This window comes from Rhipicephalus sanguineus, chromosome 2 (genome assembly GCF_013339695.2).
Source record: "Rhipicephalus sanguineus isolate Rsan-2018 chromosome 2, BIME_Rsan_1.4, whole genome shotgun sequence".
NCBI classification, from domain to species: Eukaryota; Metazoa; Arthropoda; class Arachnida; order Ixodida; family Ixodidae; genus Rhipicephalus; species Rhipicephalus sanguineus.
The window spans coordinates 19,420,286-19,440,750 of NC_051177.1; the positions used below are offsets into that span (position 1 = coordinate 19,420,286).

At 46.9% G+C, this 20,465-nt stretch overlaps 1 protein-coding gene across 1 annotated transcript in view; it reads left to right on the forward strand.

Moving 5' to 3' along the window:
* LOC119381078 (putative oxidoreductase GLYR1 homolog) overlaps positions 1–20,465 on the forward strand; it is a 135,693-nt gene that overhangs the window by 16,060 nt on the left and 99,168 nt on the right. The window contains 5 exon segments of the mRNA XM_049412150.1: positions 464–521; positions 956–1,059; positions 10,827–10,931; positions 10,933–11,052; positions 18,188–18,361. Of these exon segments, the coding sequence (XP_049268107.1) occupies positions 464–521; positions 956–1,059; positions 10,827–10,931; positions 10,933–11,052; positions 18,188–18,361 (561 nt within the window).

The following is a 20,465-nucleotide window of genomic DNA, read 5'->3' on the forward strand; positions in this document are numbered from 1 at the left end:
CGTCATCGACATCAGCACTGTTAAATCATGGGCTTCGTGATCAGTTCCACCAATGTGTGCAGCCGGAGCCAGTCGCAGAGGCCACAGTTGAAGATACGACCGTGCTGCGCGGCTTCGCCAAAACTGCCGACGATGACGTAGTTCCGGTTGGCTTGTTCCACGCCCACACTTTCACCGCATTCACGTGGGCGGAGCAAGACGATCATGTATTTAAAGTCCTGCTGCCACTGCCACAACAGCGGAAAAAATTACGTCATCATCCACAATAATGTTGGCTTTTGTTAACCCATATATGCCCAGTGTCCTACATATAGGACGGTTCTTTGAGGCACTTTAACATCGCTATTGCTTTAGCTGATGACTAGCACCACATACAGCACATCAAGCAGGCCTAATTTTCAACTTGTGCAAGCCTAGACATTGCTTGCTTTTCATGGTGCCGCGTGCCGACCACTTTATGCAGGGCAAACGCGTGCTTGCTGCTGTGAAAGACTTCATGGCGAGGAAGAAGTGCAATGTCGGTGTGCACGTGAAATGTTTCAAGGCTTACCACACCCGCACAGACACCCCTAATGCTCAGTGTCCTATATATATATAGGATGGTGAAAAACAGTGTTGCGTTTACCTGGCAGTAAATAAAGAACTTGTGCTTTCTTTTGAGGGTAGAGAAGTACACTTTTTGTGGAAAAAAAAAAAATTTGTTTTGTCAGTTTTTTTGAGTTTGGGCAATATGGGTTGACAACAAGTTTTACCAAATTCTAAAACTGCTTCAGCTTCCCTTTAAGCAACAGCTGTAGTTTCACTCAGTTCGTAGGAGATTACCAGTTGCCTGTGCTGATGTGTGCTGCATATTGTGGAGGAAAGTTGAGATGCTGACCACTGCTTTCCCTTCTCTCTTCTCATGAAGGGCTCGCCATCTGCAAGAGTGGCTGCCTCCGAAGATGAGGTTGAGGAGGCACCTGCAACCCTGCTGTGACACCGTCAAAAGCGCCCAAAACACCAAAGGAACCTAAGGAACCTGTTACGACTGACAAAGAGCCAAAACGGAGAAAACGAGAGGTAAAGAACATCATACTTGGTATCTTCTTTTTTCACCCTATTTGGAGGCCGAAGAGGCTGAAATGGTGTCATTGTGGCAGTCATTGTGAATCCAGCTGCACCGCCAATGTTTAGTGCTCTGGCTGAAGTCACCAGGAATCCTCATTTGGGCAGACTATTGTGTAAATACGGGATTTGTGACATCCGAAGGTTGAAGGTTCAGACCCTGCCAGCGGCAAGCTGTCTTTTTGTCCTCTTTAATTTCTTCACATTTATATCATAATTAGTACGATACAGTTAAAAAGATACAAATAACGTCCCTATATCTTCATTGGCTTCATTGTCTATGGTTTTTATTATGGTTTTGTCTGACAAAGAAAAACAATCCTTTAAAATCGGCCTTTTTCACGATGCCACGGCTCATGCGCCCTCCCCAACAGAAGCAAAAAATCCGTAAACAGGGGTGAGTGTGCTCGAGCCAACGGTTCGACTAGGGGACTTGTCTTCATCAAGGCTGGGACTGATTTCCTTAGCGCTTGTGTGTATATGCTTTGTACCCTCTCTCCTATTCAACAAAGGAGGAGAAGAGGGCAACTGCAAAAGCGGGGGGTGGGGGAGAGGCCGCCATGATGAATTGGGTGAGTCAAAAGGAAAGAGGTATTCCGTGAAAAAAGAAGGAAAAAGGTGGGGGGGGGGGGGACGTTTTGCTGAATTATGATGTTAGAGGAAGCAACACTGAACAAGCAGGTTAGAAATTCTAGAAGGGCTTAACTCACATTGATTTTCATTGATTATGTACCATATAGGATGGATTCAAGAGCCCCCTAGACATTCATACCTGCCACTTGGAGGTATCGAACTTGTGAATAAGCAGGGGTGAGACAGCTGCGCATATTGCGCATTTTTGATACGATTCCGTTTTCCTGCGCCAAGCTGCTCCAAAAGCATAAAAATTGCAAAAAATTGCGCCGAACTGCGCCGAAACGGCCCCACAATCAAGAATTTTCAAGCCCGCGTCACTTTCAGCGTGGGAAAACGTAACTTTAGAAGCAGCGCCAGGGATACGTTCGCAGAACACGTTAACGCGCGCAAGCGTGTCCTTCTACGCGCCTTTGTAATAGAGGCTTCCATAGTGCTGTGTAATCGCCTCTGAGCGGTTGTAATGTATAGTGTAGTGTCCGAGCGGTAACGACGTAGTGTCCGAGGGGTAAGGTTTCTCGGCGCTCGCGACGCATTTTTGAAGGCGGTCCCTCACGAGGTGGCAGCGAACGGTGGCGCAGCGCGCTTTTGTTATCACCTATAAAAAGCGTGCGGTACATTGACGCTACGCCACCGCGCAGCCGAGCAGATAGCTGAAGGCGCTTTATTTAGGCAGTTTTCGAATAGCGTACGCTAAGTTAGCGTTAGCGTTTGCGGCCCGCTATTTCCGTCACTTAACGGGAGCCCGCAAGCGGTTAGCGTACGACGCATGCGCAGTTGTGCGAAAAGCCAACGCAAAGCTTTGCGTACGCTATTCGAAAGCTTCCTGAGGGTTCGCCCTTCAGGGAGGGCAAATATTAATCGCAGCGCCCCTCCTTCCGATTAAGTCAAAGTATGGGCGGTATCGACTTTGCCCCCCTCCCCCTTCGTGCGCACGCCTATGGGGGTGGTCATACTGGCGCGTTCGTCGGTGGCCATACCGCTTTTGTTCTTTCCGATGTTACGCGCGAAGGCGTCGCCGCAATCGCGTGCTAGTCGGAATCATTCATTGACCGTTCAAAGACGTACTGCTATGGACTATACAATTATGTGCAATCAGTTTTATTGCGATAGCAATTATATGGACAGTCTCGAGGGGTTCTTGCCGTCGCCGTCATGTCCTTCCGGTATGAAGTCCACATTGATAAGATCCCCCCGCGAATTGTATGTTCTACAGCGGGTAAAAGCACGCGAGCAGAGGCGACGTACGCGGCCGAAGCAAACGAGCCGGCCCATTGCCGTCGCTCGGAGGCTGCATGCGATAACATCACCCCGCTCGGAAGGCCTGCCGTCGAAGCAGACAGGAAACGCCCCGCCCGTTTTTAACAAGCCTTAAAAGACGCGAGGAGGGGGGGGGGGGGGGGGAGTGTCGCGCGAGGAGCAACTTTGAACTTTGCGCGTGCGCGCTATCTCGAAAGCCATCACAGCGGGGCGGGTGGCTCGTATACGCTTCTACGTGCTGCGCTCTCAAAGCGAAGTGACTATGCGGAGAACATGGCTCCCTGGAGCGGCCGTATTTCTTACACCATCGTTTTATAGTTACGCGAGATCGGATACAAAACAGTTAGCTGCCAGCCTTACTTCGTGTAACACTACAATTTGTTGCTATCGCATTCAATGCTTCGCCCTTGCGGTGAAACTGTGACTTTTTTTATTATTTGAGAAGTGTGATGTTTTTTCTTTTCTTATTTTCAAATGTAAAGTGAACCTACTTGGAAAAACTTTTTTTTTATCTATTTCATATGTTGTTACCAGGGTTATATAAATTGCGTGGTTTGTAAAAAGGTAGTGTAGTTCATACCTGGCAATAATCTGTTAAAAAAAGCTTTCTCCAAAGGCTCTTTGAATGTGTATGTGTATTCTAAGCCGATTAAAATATGTGCTTGTTCCTCCAAGTTACTACAAATTTGTTTTTTCGAGCTCCCCAAAAACGACATAATAAATGCCGCTAACTGCTCCCAAACAAGGTTCTCTGCTCCTAAATTGAAATTTTGCTGCTCCAAAATGCTCCCAAATCGATTTCAGCCGTCTCACCCCTGGAATAAGGTAAGACTGTATATTTTTTTCCTCCTAGGGACCGGAAGTTTGACCGAAGTATGTAAGTCATCACCGCGACACTGCAAACAAGGGATATTTGTGGGCAGGCAGGTGTATAAGAAGGATCTGTAGCGGCGAGGGTGACTACATTCACCACTTAAGCAACCTAGGAACATTAGTTAAAAGAATTACGGCAAGACGCTCTAACAAGGTCTGCAACGATGCATATAAACTAGATAGGAAATCAACGCTAGCTAAAAGAGCCCCCGGTAGCTCAGCCCAACCAGCCGCCAGCATTTATAACCAAATACTCAAATGCGCTCCAAACGTAAATATCCTCCGTTAGTATTATCCAATACTGGCAAGCAACGAGCGCCTTAGAAAAGCGTTTCCCGAAGTACCAAAGGCCGTGTATAGCAGCAATAGGAACTTTACAGGGACACTATAAAGAAAAATGATTTTTCTCATATTAGTAAATTACTCTTTCACAATTCCAAAATCACCGCACTTGCCACAATCAGACACTTGGTAAGCGAGCAAACGCGCCGAAAGAAAATGCAGGTGGCGGCACCAACTTGAAATTCCCGCATCAAACGCCATGACGTCATAGATTTTGATATGCATCTGCTTGGCCCTACGTACTTCCTAATCAGTAAAAATGAAGGGTATTGTCCTCTGAGAGGGCCGTAGACTTAATATGCCATGTTTCAGGAAATTTTGTTGGGCCAATGTCGCCAAAATAGGAAAAAATGTACTTTGAAATCAGTGACGTCACGTGCGGAGATTTCGGCGCGAAATTTAAAAATGAATCTTTCACCTTGATTATCTCCTCTCTAATGAACGTATGATAGTGAAATTATTTGCATTAGAGTTCTCGGAGCACAATTAATCTAACCAATTCTTTGTTCACTTTAGTGTTCTTTAAGGACATGTTAGTGCATGCAAAAGGAAAGCCTCGTTCTAATGCCCACATAACACTTGTTTCGTCCAAGATGTAAGACTTGCAAACGCCTTCAAGATGACATTATAGTTAAAAGCACCTGAAGGGATTATGTCCATCATGTAAAAATCTAGTTTTACCTCCACTAGTTCAAACGTTATCTACATGATTGAATGTTCATATTGTCACAACAGTGCATTGGCGAAACGGGACAGCCTGGTAATGTTAGACTAAACGGGCATCGCGTGGACCAACGTTACTAGAACAAACTCGTTTCAAAGCTCGTATCTCCGGCAGCAGAGGAGGGTGGTCCGAACGCGGCGGTCGCGAAACTAGCGGCGCTGCAGTTCCGTCTTGCGCCACTATTGCCGCGTCGTCTGCTGCCACGGCATAACGCTGCGGTCCGCCGCGCACTTGCTCGCGGCAACTGCGCGGCAACTTTCTTATTTACTAGTTAGGTGGATACTTAGGTGGATATGCATAAGGTCGTCTGTATGCATTGGCCCGCGTGCGTTGTTCATGATGGCTAAGAATCGGTGTTCGGTCTATATTGCCACGCCCACTTCTTGTTTTTATTTGCTGTATTCGGGTTTGACCAGCAAGGACGCTTATCAACGCTCGAGGCTATCCGCGAAGCAGTGTTCGAGAAGCTTCGCGATTGTAGTAGACGTTTTGGTAAAATTGCGCGCTGCACGCGAATGTTCCAGCTTTGTCGAGAGGATAACGCCGCCACCAGCGATATCGCTGGAAAGTTCGATAGGCCTGTATAAAAGCCGACACGCTTGACCGCTTGTCAGTTGATCGACGGTCGACGCTCTGTTCGCCGCTATCAGTGTATTGCTGTAGTTTGACTTTCAGTTTCCGGCCACAAGTTCGGCCAAATAAAGAGTTTCATCTCGGACCTGCTGACTGCTGCCTCGTCGACGTCACGACCCTGTGACAATATTTGAGCTGTCTACATTGCGCTTAACTCCAAGCATAGGAGTCTAAGCGAATGAGGCTTTTCAGCGTAATTTGTGTAACTACCACCACAATTTTAGCCCGCTGCCGTATCTATCTAGACCAGAACAACCCAACACGCTCGTAAAAGCCTTATAGTGTACAAGAAGCGTACTTACTCGAGATACAAAAACGTTCTAGAAAAACAGTACACGTTTCTACAATTTATTGAAAAAAAAAAACTTCTCGAAAAACATCACAATGCTTTGCAGGTTTACAAGACACGCTTCGCGACGGTTAAGGGATACTGACCCCAAAATCGGAAAATTTACGAGAACTCGGTAAATGAAATCTCAGTGTGCGATTACATCGAATAGATGTCGTCTCTGAGCAATTTTTTCAGGGACAGTTGTATTTTCGGTGTCTCATTTTTCTATTTGCATCCTGCTACGGTGCCTTAAACAATTCGAAACAGATCGGCCGTGAGTGTGAGCACCGAGCAGTTATTCGCGCCTACTCGGTCGCTAGAAGAGTCGTCAGTATTCAACTTCAGTTTTTCAACTTCACCAAGCAGATGTTCCATGCCCGCAGCACTTCTACACTGTACGACAGCCGTTTGCGTTTCGTGCTGAGCCGTTCACTACGCAGTTAAACTGCTCGTCAACTACAATTATTTTTGCACAAGTAAGTCTCCATTCCCGAAGCAAAGTGTGGGATTGGGCTAGTTGGTATTCCATTATTAAACTGCTCAGCGCAAAACATTTGACACGGTACACATAGAAAAGACGAGGACCAGCGCTGGTCCTCGTCTTTTCTATGTGTACCGTGTCAAATTTCTTGCGCTGAGCAGCCCGTTCCGAGCAGGCGAGTGTAAAATATTCCGCACATCTTGTTCAATACCTCGTCGTAAAATCTCTCGAAAATCCACTGCTTTGAAGGCATAGCGACAGCTGACAACCGATCGAATGTCAGTGTGATGCAACTCTCAGCCTCGGGGCGTATACAGGTAATCGCCTGCCTTTCGTTTTGCTGTTCTATTTCTGGCGGCTCCTCCAAATTGGGCACTGGGCTTTCGCGGGACGCTGTGCGTTTGGGGGGGATTTGCGCTAAAACCGAACATTTTGGCTTTGAAATGTAGGGTGGAAGTGCTGGGAACAAGCGCGGCACGGCACCTGGCGCGAGTTCCCACTTTTCACACGGGATAAAAACTTTGTCCCGCAACGACACGACGATAGGCTTTACAATGTCGTCACTCTCAAAATGAACGTCACAGATCTTGCATTTCGCAGTAAGCTTTCTATCTTTGCGATGCAAAGCTTGAATGGCGTAGGGTCTTTTGGAGGTCTGAAGAAGTGCCGTGAAGCGGAGTCGCGTGTTGTGGTAGCCGCTCTTGGAGCCCGGCGCAAAGCAAGTCGGCATACCGCACTGTGAATCTGTTCGCCCTCGGTACGCTCGTACATCAGGCCGTTGTCTTCGTACAAGACGCTAAGGCTGGACAAGAACAGTCGCAAAAATGACGAGCTAACAAAGCGCCGACACGCTGTAACCCACGTGCGCTCGTACATCGGCGGCGTCGATCACAACAAGCGCCAGCGGCGGGAGCTAGACGTGACTGCAGCGCCACTAGTTCTCACGACCGCCACGCGGACCGCCTCTCCAGCGGAGCTTTTAAACTGAGTTTGTTCTAGTAACGTTGGCGGGACACAGTGAAGAAATTACCGAATGCAGTGACAGCATTTTCATGTAGCAAGTCACAACTTCAACCATCTCAAACTTGCATACTTCAGTCAAACTTCCGGTCCTCAAGAGACAGAAAATATACAGAGCCGTACCTTATTCACAAGTTCAGCACATTCCAGCCAGCAGGCATAAAACATTTATGGAGGCTCTTGAATCCATCCTATATGGTACATACTCAATGAAAATCAGTGAGAGTTAAGCCCTTCTTCTAGGAATTTCTAACCTTCCATTGTTAAAGGGGTCCTGACACGAATATTTTCAGTTGTCGTTTTTTTGCGTCAAATGAAAGGTAAAGCCCTCATGTGCCTAGAAAAGGTAGCGCTAAGCGCGAGTGTGCCCTGAAAAAGTAATTACAGTATGTTTTTAAAAGCTAGTTTCGGTTCCTACTGTACCCTGACATCACGACACTGTATGAGCTTCTCGTCACGTGCTCGCACAATATGGAGTGACGTTTCCACGCACGAGCAGCCATTTTGGAAGTTTTGATGACGTACAAGCGGCCATCTTGGAAGTTTCGGTACCTAACGTCATCACAACAAGCCATACTGCTGCGTGAAGTCACCAGAATTTGTACTGCAGCCTGACGTCAAGCTAGTGTCGATGTCAGTAGGTGCGCCATGGAAAAATTGACTTTAATATCAAATTAAAATATCTTATCAGCATTTGCTGAGTTTCACACTTGCTCAGAGCCGTCTCTGCATAGGAAATATGTATGGCAGAGTAAACTCGCCTTTGAAAAAAGGTGTCAGTACCCCTTTAAGTGATGCTTCCTCCGACAACCATAATTCAGTAAAAACGTGTGTGTGGTGTGTCCTGTTTTTTATTTTTTTCACATAATACCACTTTCCTTTGACTCACCCAATTTGTCATGGTGGCCTCTCCCCCACCCCACTTTTGCAGTTGCCCTCTCCTCCTCCTTTTTTGGATTGAAGGAGAGGGTTCAAAGCATATACACATGAGCGCTAAGGAAATCAATCCCAGCCTTGAAGAAGACAAGTCCAGTTGTCGAAACGTGGGCTGAGCACACACATCCCTGTTTACGGATTTTTTTCACCGCTTCCCCCCCATCTTCCCCTTCCTGCCGTTTTCTGGACTTCCCTAGCAGAGAAGTCGTGAAACTCCTCTTAATCTCGGAAGCCTTCGTTCTGGCGATGCCAATTGTCCCGGCCCGTACCAAAACGACAGAGTGCAGCACAGGAAAATGGAAAACGTGGATTCCTTCTTTCGTTCAAAGGAGTGTAATGGGGCATACAAGGTCCTTCCTTCGTACACTCTACCCATATTTACTCGCATAATAGGTGGCACTTTTTTTTTTTTTTCCAGAACATCCAGCTCTAAGTTCGGGGTGCGCCTTTTACACGGGGTAAAATTTCCGAAAATCTTTCGACTTGAATTCTCGCGCTTTAAAATTTGAACATACGTCAAGTAAATGGCTACTTTAACATTTACCATGAATTCGGCATAAAAGTAAACTGAAATCTACCTACATACTTTTTAATGAACCGGCGATAGACGTCGACTGCACACACACTTAAATTTATTTACACAAGTCATAGGTGCTCCTACCCTGCCCCTATAGGGGAGACCCACGCCGTGGAGGCGCTGCGGTGCCGGCCGCTGTCAGTCATGTGGGGAGAAAATTCGTTATTTGAGTGTTGAGCACTCCGCTGTCCCCCTTCAAGCTGCCTTGAAACTGCGTTGCCTTGCTCGCACGCTGCACGCTTCTGCACGTGTTTTTGAGAATTTCGCGTCGTGCGCGGTTAAGATGTACACGCTTCTGTCGCCGCGGGCACAATTGGTGAAAGGTCAATGCGTCTGCTCAGCCATGTAGCAGATGCGGGGCAAGTGATAGCACTACGCCGTCCTCGTCAGAGCGAAGTGCATTTTGCAAGTGATGGACAGCTGTTTTACGACATGGAGTTAGCACAATGTCTTCTTGTTCATCATATACCCGTTTTATTTGGTTTGCTGTGTGTACTACGCACTCTCTATGTTTGTTACTGGGTGCATGGGTAAGGCCGCTTCTCGTGCTTTAGGTTTAGCGGCCCTGGCGTTGTGACTGCTATTAGTTGCTGTTAGGCCGCCACTTGCCCACCTGCGCACAATTGCACTGATTTGAAGAAAAAAAATAAAAAGTGCGCAAGGGTCACAAGACGCGCGTGACGTACCTTGTTCTCCTGTGCCATACCTCCCTGCTTAGCTTCCAGCGCTTTTGTCGGGGCAAGAGAAGAGAGAAAGCATTTACAGCGTGCACAATCTTTGTACTCCACCGTACTGGACGATTCTAAAAACTTTTGCCGTGGTCGATTTCGTGAGGAAATAAGCTCCTTTAATGAAGCCATTCCATAACTACTTGGAAAAGTGTTGCAGGGCCTCTTTAACCCTTTGGGGTTTCGCCGTACATGTACGGCATAGCCTGTGTCTTTAAACCGCGCGCCTTTTTCGGTTGTTTCTCTTGCTTGGCTCTCCCGTGCCCCCCCCCTTCAAAAGCGGCGCGCCGGCTATCGCTTGCCAGCCGAGCGCTTTGCGTTTGCGGCTGGTTTAAAACCCCGCCTTTTTCTATCATTTCTCCTTGCGTGGAATCATTTCTCTTGCTGCCGATCGATCATTTCTCTTGCTGCCACGCTTCGGGAATATGTGGTATCTTTTCATGTGCCGATGTCTCTCCTTTTTTGCTTTCCGAAGCGGCACGGCAGCTTTCACTTGTACGTCCGGAAAGCGCACGCGGTGCGACTGGTTTCGGTTTCATCCTTTGGTTGGTTATCGCTTCTCGCACCCACAAAGCTTGATGGCTGTCTGGTTTCTAATCTCTCAAGGTGAAAGCCCGCCTGTGACTCTCTCGTTTATTGCTCCCCAGGGCGCGATTGCATCTGTTTCCGTGCTGCGCTAAAATTACACAACCGCCGCCGTGGTTGCGCTTCCTGTTTTGGGGTACATGAACTTTTTTTTACCGGAAAACTACTCTGGTGTGCTTATTTTTGTCTGTGAGCTGTTTATACCATGTATAATTTTTATTTATAAAAAATCGTATAAGCTTTTCTTTTTTTAGGGTTTTGCTTGATGTTACTATGAATAAACCATGTGTAGGTAACAACGATTTGTCACTTTACGGTAAAATTTTAGAGAATTTTTTTCTTAAATAGAATCATCTCAAGAATTTATTCAGCAATAAAAAAATAAACATTTTTTTGGACTGCATTTCGCAAAAATTCGACCCTGAAAGGGTTAAGAAGTGTGTGAAGGTGCCACACCTGTCCTTAAAAAAGGACTCCTAAATTTGCCTAGCTTCTGTGTATTAATGCACTGGATTTCTTTATTAGCCATACTGGAGAACAGGTGGATGTTAAGAGCACTTTTTGATACGTAGTAGCATGACACCACCATGCTTTTACAGCTGCAGGACCAGTCACATCGGGCCTCCAAACGAACTTCTTCTGAGAGCAGCAGTACAGGCTCGGCACCCATGAAAAGAAACAAAGCAGCCGCAACTGAGAAGGCTTCCCTCGGTGGCAGCTGCGACACCAAATAACAATGCGGCTGGCCTCAACAGTGTGTCCAATGCCACTTCATCGTCTAAGTCCAGCTCTAACCTCCTGAGGCAGTCTTACGTCACAAGGCCCGTAAGTGCACCTTTTCGTCTTAGGTTTGGAGAGTTAGGGTGCTAGGTGTGCATTGCATCACATTAGGTACACTAAAGGCAAATATGCATCAATGCTTAATGCCCTGCTTTAGAAGCATATTTCTTTATCTTTCAGCAGATGTTTGTGAAACACAGCTACATACGTATATTTATGTGCTGATTTCAAAATATGCAATAATTTTTATACTGTTTTCAAATATAAAATATCAAACACTTGATGTGCTTTGGTAGGACCAAGATTTTCTTCTAAACTGTGGCAGTTATGAAGCAAATCAGCATATCACAATAATCTAAAATGAGACTGTATGCAATATAAACACAATGGATGTTATAAACCCAATTGAACAAAAGTTACAATATGTTGAACATTTGTGAGTGAGTTCATGAAAGTTCAACATACCGGCTGGTGTGCCCCCCTTCCGCAAATTACAAAATCTTCCAAATTTCGTTTATCCAGACTCTGCAGCTATGACATACGACAACTCTTGCTCAAGTGGGCTTAGAATATTCATTTCTTATTTACTCCATACAGTTCTGATACCAGATTACAGTAAAAGCTCGTTAATTCGGATAATTCGGACGGCTCTATTGGTCCCGGCCAAAGTGCATGTTAATCTATGGGACCAAACCTTTGTTAATTCGTCAGAATTCGGCTCCGCACCGCTTAATTCGGACAAAGGCTGATGGCTGCCGCTACACAAAAGTGTGGTAAAGCAGCGCTAGCACCACTGGAGTGAAACCGAAACTGAGTGACATCGACATCGTCATCAACTAGTGGGGGCGATCGCAGCGTCACCGAACGTCGGCGTCGTCTTCTTTCTTCGCTCCACCATAGCTCCACTGTGCCTCCGACGGCATTTTCCCTTGTGTTGTGTCGGCGGCGTCTCTTCTTCGAAGTTCTCTTCCCCCCTCCCCCTCGTTGTGACCTCGTGTGACCGCGTTTGCACGTGAGGCCGAGCATGCAGCAAAAGCTGACGATGGCATTGACGAGGTGCAGCCGAGTCCACTAACGATGACTGCCTGACCTTCATGCTGTCCTTCCCACAGATGTGACCCTTCAGGACTACATCGCGATTGATGATTGTATCGCCACGACTGGTCTCCTGACCGATCAAGAAAATATTAATGATGTCGCGACCTCATCGCACCTCACGGGAAGTCTCGGAGATGCTTTTGATATTAGGGACGCTTGCCTGAGCACTTCCGACAGTTTGCGTGCTGTTGGCCATTTGGAAGAGTTAAGAAAAATTGTAATGTCAGCCGGAATCTGCGCGAAATGCAGACGACCATTACAAAATACTCTAGCAAATAAAGGTATGCTTCTCCAACTTGATTTTAATGTTGTTTTTTCCTGTTCATTGTTATTCGGCATTTGGTTAATTCGGACATTTTTTTTCCGGTCCCGTGAAATCCGAATTAACAGCTTTTACTGATTGTGATAACAGTCGACGTCCGATTCCCGGACGCCCGAAATTCCGGACATGCCTGATTTCCCGGACTCATCTGTGGCACCGTCAAGTTCCCGTAGAGTCAATGTATTAAAAAGTCCGAAATTCGGACGCTTATAGCCTTCGCCATCCGATTTCCCGGACTTTTTACTGTTAACCGCCGACCCAAAGTCACCACCGACGCCGCCATTTTGGTTGTTTTCATTTTCATATCCTTGAACCCACCATACTCGCATCAGCAGCAACGCTAGAGCCGCCGCACCGCGCCGCGGCTGCCGTAACCTCGAAACCGAACCACCGCACGTGTCAATCCGTTGCCAGCCGTAGCTTAGCCAAGCCAAACCTCACTGTGTTCGTTCACGTGTTGTTTTGTCAGCTGTGCCAGCTCTGCGGTCGTGTCTGCGGTTGATCGTTTGCTGCTGCGCGCTACCTTCAGTGATCACGTTTCCCGACCTTCAGCATCCACCGAGTTCCTAGCTGTTTCGTGCTGCGCTTTTCGTCGAGCGGATTCGCCGTTTACAGCAATGGCACCGACTGCTCCTTCGTCTTCGTCCGCGCCTTCGAAGCGCACAAAGCCACCTCGTAGGCTCACGATGACGAACTGCCATCCGCGGACGTTGCCTTCGACGATCTGCGCGCTGGCGGCGTGTTGATTCCAGCCGAGATAACCCTTGAGGGCTTCGCCGACGCTGACAAAGACCTCGAGCTATGTGCGGAGTTGACCGATGACGAAATCATTCATCAAGTTACGGAGGATTCCGATGACTCCGACACCGAGAACGAAGAGCCAGCTCCTACACAGCCAACGAACACGGAGTTGACGCGAGCACTGATGACACTGTCATTGGTGTACAGCGGCAACATGACGTTGACTGAAATTGAGGCAGACATAATCGCGGGCAAGCGGACCGTGCAAAAGAAAATAAGCGACTTCTTTGCGCCCAAGTGCTGACCTATGAGGTAGTGCCGGCCCGTAGTCGTTTTTTTTTTTTCTATATATATATATATATAAACGGCTCTTTTCAGAGCCACCTAAACAATGCATTGGCTGAATTGCTATGGGAATCTTGTACTCCGGCTGTGACCCTCTCCGTCAGCGAAAATACCTACCAAAAATGTGGTTTTTACGTGTGCGTTTTCACGTGCTTCGTTTTTCCGGACGTTTTCGCGGTCCCTTGAGGGTCCGGGAATCGGACGTCGACTGTGATACCTTGATTTGCTTTGCAACTCCACCAGTTCAGAAGAAAAAAAGGGTGCTGCTAACAATACAAGAAATACATATTATTTTAGAAACTACATAATGTATGAGAAATATAAGTGCATATTAGAAATCTGCACATAGCAATACATAAGCTCTGAAAGTTTAATGGAAATCTGCTCAAAAAATAAAAGACATGTTTTTTTGAAGCAGTGTCTCTCCTTTAAGGGCCAGTAAACAGGGCTGGACCTTTTTTGACATCTCCGAAGCAAGCTTCCTCATCTGTAATGAAGGTCATGGCAATCACATTTTGCGAGTGCAACAGAGTCGCACAGACATTCTATTTCAAAAAAGACTACAGTCAAATCCCGCTACAACGAAATTGATGGGACGCGCGAAAAAGTTCATTGTCGCGGAATTTCAATGCAGCGAAATTTCATCTATAGACTACAAAAGCTAGGAAGATCTGATGATCATGGCTTGTCCTTTGGTCCCGGCAAGCGCATGCATTGTCCTTTGCATTTAACTCTAGATAACTTGGACGTACTTAGCCGCACACCAAGGGAATCAAAATATACAGAAAATTTTGCGCTAAACTCGGGGTGCGGGTTATATGCGAAATTCGGTGCGCAAGAATTCACGGTAATGCAAGGAAGGTGGCTTTGCGCCAATATGCGAGTTGTACACGTGTGTTATACACGAGCAAACACTAAATGCAGGCTACCCTCGAAGCGGGCCGAGCGCGTAGCGCCGCGAAGGAGCGTGCCAAAGTTCGCTACAGGCTAACTGAAAACGAAGTGCCGAAGCTCCGCACTACCACAGTCACAAGCAAGTGAAAGGAAGGCCGAAACGCTTCGCGCTGTTTTACGACTTTATTGCCTTTAATCTTTCTTCCGGAGTGTTAGCTGCGTACTTGAGCGTATTCGCTATCGATGATCGTGACGATAGCGACCGCGGTTTTCTGCACAGCGGTTGCGGCAAACGGCAGTTCCGTTTACAATATGTGTGCGCTGGCCGTGCGCGTGCCTTCAGAACTACGTAGTTGCTATCTGTGATCACGTCTACCGCGGTTTTGACCGCAGCATTGCTTTGAGTCGGTGTGGGTACGCTGGATGCGCGCGTACTATCGTGGTCGCCCATGATCGCGTCGACACGATCGCATACGTGTTCGCAGCGGTTGCGGCAGAATGCAGTTACGCTTAGACTAGGTGCGCACCGGCTGCGCATGTGCCTTCAAAATGCCGTGGATGTCATTCACGATCGCAGGGCTTGTGACGACGAGCAGTAGTTTTGTTTTGAGTGCTGAATGGCGGGAGTTCTTGAAGAGCGATTCTTCCGCAGCCCGCACGTGCATCAAATCCGCCGGCAGCATCATGGCGGATGGACAATCTGTCGCTGAGCATCTCAATGGGGAATAATTTACTGGGATGTGCTTGTGGTAGCAGAAAGCATGTCTCCGATGAAGACACGGGTCTTGCGATGCGGCCGCACGGCTTTGGCAACAAGAAATAGTCGAGTTTTTAGCGAGATTTCGCGGCAATCCTAGGCAAGCTCCTTTTCCTTATGTGGTGGCACTCGCGAAAACTTCATTCAAGCGCAAAATACCCAGAAAAAGTATTCGTTGTGACGAGACATTTTTCGCATTGTTTTCTATGGGTGGCCGCCTGCAAGCAACTGACAGGAGTAACGTGGAGAAAGCTTTCCTCAGTCATTGGCTGCGTGCTGTTGACGTAAGTCTCTGACGTCTTTTATTGCAAAGTGGGCGTAGTCACGACGACTGGCTATGCCTACTCCTCTTCGTGTCAGGGAAGGGTAGGGAGGCCTAGCGAGAAACCAAAACCAGCCGAAGTGGCCATAAAAGGGTTGTTCCATCCTTTACAACTTCATTACTACAGCACCTATTCACAAAGGTCTTGCAGCTGTATGTTCATGTCGTACAAGTGCGCAGTCATCTCTTCATTACAAATTTTTTGGACCTCTGGGTTGCTTATACCTCTGTCACACGGCCACCATCGAACTCCATTTCACCCCGTTCGGCATTTAACTACGTGATGGAACATTACGAGAATGGAGTTGTGGCCGTGCTACACAGCTCGGTGTAAGCTTTCGACGGTTGCCGCATGGGGCAGAAACAGCGCTGCTGCGCTCGTCGAAACGTCCAATTTTTGCCTGTGCAGTCGCCTTTAAAGCAACAAAAAACGTGTTTTTGTGTGTTGATGAAGTGCTCGGAATCACCATTGCTGTCACAGTGCTTGTGCGTGCGCCTCACACGTGCAGAAACAAATATCGCGCGACGATTCACAGCGGCGGCGGCGGCTTGGCGAGGCGTTGGTGTGGAGAGTATACAAGCGCTGATGTCCGAAAAAATATAACTAAAACTTACACTACGGGGCGTGAAATGCTACGCAAAAAAGAGCATATAGTTTTTAAAATTATAATTGAGCTCATTGGGACGATTTTGCTAGTGCGGTTTTCAGTGTACCTGGGAACGAGAGTACTCCATCGAGCCGAAATGGGCATAACCGAACTTCCTCCACCAAAAGCTCCATTTAACTTCCTCAGCGAAATGGTGACCGTGTGACATGAACCCCATCTCCCTCGAGGAAAAGACGAGGGAGTTAAACGGAGTTCACGGGTGCCCGTGTGACAGGGGTATCACTGGCCCTTTAAGACTCGCGTCCACGTACCCCTCCCTAGCACACAATCCAACTCGCCTGTCCAAGATCAAGGAGTGTTGACATTGTATACACCATCACCTCCTTTTACTACCCGCCATCCTGTGCCACAGTTTCTTATGTAAAAAATTGTCCATAACATTTTCTTCCCGTACCGCATTTATTGCTCAGCAACTTCGCATTATGTATAAAAAAACACTCCATATATGGAAGCAATGTTAGATCGGCACTGTTTATTTTTTCTTGCAGTTAGAGTGAGCTTCACTAGCGAGCAAAGCCAGCTCAGCACTATGCAATAGCAAAACTAATGAAACGCGAGTGCATGGGTGGCACAGAGCCAGGTGAAAGTGCAACTTTTCAACTGCGGAGATCTTTCAAGAGTCTAGGGTAATACAAAAAAAAATGTTTTATCTTGATGGACGATTCTCTGCGATTATCGCTTTACTATGGCATGTTTTTTGCTGCAAGAGAGTTCCTTGCATGTGCTGGCTTTGGACCACGCAAGAGGTATAAGTTGTGGCATAGGGTTTTGTACACACTGTTTGTGTCTTGCGCTTGCAGCATTGTGGTAACTGGAAAGGGAAGCTAGGATGAATAATAATCCGCCTCTTTCAGTTTCCTGTGCTGCCCTCTTCCGTTTTCGTAGGGTTTTGGTAGCGGTCGGGACAACCGGCATTGCCAGAAGCAAAGCCTCTGAGATGAAAAGACGTTTCGCGACTTTTCCGCTAGGAGAAGGGCGCATGCAGCCGGACATCGTGAAAAAGGTGGATTGAAAGCTGACACAGAAATATATCTTCAGTACATATTTCTTTAAAATTATAATTTAAAACGTGTAGTGGTAATGAGCTTGCTAGTAATCACTTCTTTGAGTCTAAATTACAGTCATCAGCCAAGACAATCCGACTTTGAGTCACCAGCTGCGTTAAGCTCTGAAATCGACATCCAATCTTAAAAACACAGGCTGTTTTTCAGCCTATCTTAGTTGTATGTGTGAGATAGGAGAAAATGATAGCTGACACCACAATTATTTATATACAAGGTTATGAGTTACTTAGGAATCTGATTAATTTAGCCCTTGACAATAGCCATCACTTTGATGGATGGCACCAAGTTTGTTAACGCAAAGCTTTTGGGGCAAGTTTTGGGCTCCCTAGTTAAATTCACGATATAGCATGCCCTACACAAAATCCAAAGGCAGTTTGCGTTTTGGCACATGCGCAGTGGCTTCAATGCTATTTCTTTGGGGCCCATATTCTGAAGCCCTCTCTTATGACGTAATTATACAGAGGAGTTATGCCATAGCGCTAGTACAAGAATGTCACTCCGGAGTCGCAGGTTGTGTTCCACGTTTACCTTTATTTCTCTGCTGCTAAAGTGCTTTTGTCAGTAATGACGTTCTAGATGTTCTCCAGCTTCTGTTTTTGCTGTAGCATAAATGTTTATTAAATAAGCCTTTAGTGTTCCTCTAAACTAGTTTGTCATGGCTCTGATTACACTGCATACCATGCACCAGAAAGCGTTGCGATTCTCATTTCATTCTTGCATTTGTAGTTACAGAACGCATCTTTAATGCAGAATTTTATCAGCATTAACTCTCAGCGTAGATAAAACAGTGTGGCCATGGCTGCTATGATAGCAAATCAACTTTCCCAGTTTCAAACTTTCTTCCTTGTGCAAAAGTAAAAGTGCCTTTCTTTTTTCTTTCTTGATTATCTCTGCAAGGTATAAACAACCTTTTTTATGCGATAAGTTTTACAACAGCAGTCACGTGTCACTTTTTCATGTGGATGACAGGTGACACCACCCCTGGATGTGGAGAGGATATCGGATGTCTTGCGGTCAAAACATGTCAGCCCATCAAACCTCAAGTTTGGGTTTCTGGGTTTGGGCAACATGGGCCAAGGCATGGTCAAGAACCTCATCAACTCGGGTCACCACATCACCGTATGGAACAGGACACCTTCCAAGGTCTGGTGCACCTTTTACCTACACTCGAGTTTGATTTGGAAACTGTCAGGGCCCTTGTGAACCAGAACAGCAGGACACCTAGGACTGTTAGAGTGTGTGCTGGTCACGTTTAAATGCAGTACAGTGAAACCTCGGTGATACGATCACAGCTCATACGAATTTCGGGGTGATACGACTGTTTCATTGGTCCCGGCCAAGGCCCATTGGCCTGCAGTGTAATGGAGTACGGTTGTTGCGAACCGATTTTCACCCAGCGACGTTTGATACGAACGTACGCTACCGGCCAGGTACGAAGAGGTGCTGTCCGCGCTGTTGCGGAATACGCGCCAAGCACGTGCGAGCGCGGGAACGCAAGCGCGGGCATGCGCGCCACACTGCCAAATCGTCAGAATCACGGTGTAAGAAAAACATTTTTGTTACGGTCAGAATAAACCTTCAGAGACGCGTCACTGCCTCCGAGATTGTGTGCGCGAATCTTTGGAGCTCTTATGTGCCTCCGTGTGCCTTCGCGTTCAGCTTACAGAGGACATTAGCGCCATGCTTTTTTTTTTCTAACGCGTCGATGCGGGCTGCTGTCGTTGTACTGTGTTTACACGTGCCTTCCTCATGCATCAGACATCCTATGAAAGGTGGACGAGGACCGAAAGAAGGCGAGGGCAGTCTTGGCGAAGGAGTCAGGCCTCACGTCAACATGCGCGACGGTTGAGGTCGCACTTGTGTGGACCCGGCCGTAAATCTCCCAAAAAGCATCCCCAACACCTCCGCGATGAGAAAATCATAACACAGGACCGTGCTTCTGTAGAAGAACAAACAAAACTTAAATATTTGACGGAAGGAGTAGAAAAGGGGGTACTCAGGAGCATGTTGGCTGTAATTTTGTGGCCTTTATCCATCGCGTCAAAGTGCTTCTTTGGTCACTCTCGCTGCAGTACTCTGGTGTCATGCAAAAAAGCATACTAAAATTGGGAAGGGGCTACTGCTGTCGCGGGTCACAACGCACCTGGTTCATTAACTAAATATGCGCGCACGGGCCGTATATTTACGAGTGCTGGTATGATTGCCGACATCTAAAAACTTAACTGACAATCATTCAGGGTTCTTCCTGACGTTGCTGTCGCCCTGAAAAACAATAAATGAAAACATACGCCAGCTTTCTTTTGTCGCATGCTAATTTTCCATGCTTTCTGGTGATACGAATTTCGGATGATACGAATATTTTTGGTGGTCCCGTGAGATTCGTATCACCGAGGTTTCACTGTAGAACACTCCTGCTGATACATTTTTCATGGGGCAGTAAGAAATTAGTCAAACCTCATTATAATGGACACTGCAAAATTTAGTTTGCGATTGCCAAAATTCGTTGTACAAAGTTAAACTGAAAAAATTGTCAAGCACTAGCGCTAATCAGTCGGTAGCTAGCCTGGAATTTATGAAACACTTACTTGACCAAAAATACATTTATTGGGGTGAAAAGAACATACTTCTTTTTTTCAATGATGGCATCATCCACATTCCATATCATGTACTGGCGCTCTTTGGCCATAGTGGCCCTTGCGCCATAAAGCACCATTTATCATCATCATCATGCTGTATAATGGCTTGCTTCACAGTGTCAAGGCATTCCACTATTTTAAACCCACTGCCTTCCATTGCGCTGCAAGAGCACTGCGCCAAAGCAGCCACAGCTTTGCTCTAGTTGGCAGTGGAGTGTTTTTGGGGTCCGCAGCTTCAGCCTCCGCGGCTTCATTCACAGGCTGCTGGTGTGTCACCTCCACAGAAATTTCCACGTTAGCCAGTCTCGCAACCAACCTGTCGCCTACCAACCGCAACGAATTGCTCTATATATCATTAAGCTCACAAACTTCTTCAGAGCAGTTCTTTCACGTTTTCCACCATGGTCATGGTGCACAACACTGCCAAGCTGTTGACCACCTAAAAACACGGGTCACTAAGCAACTGGCGAAAACATGACATAAATGTGCACAAAGTGTAAACTCAAAATGGCAGCGTCTGACGAGGAAACTCATGCAGTCGTGCGCTACACCATCTACTGTCCAGGCCACTCCATTCTACTAGTGTGTTTGGCGCATTGGATATAAAAACA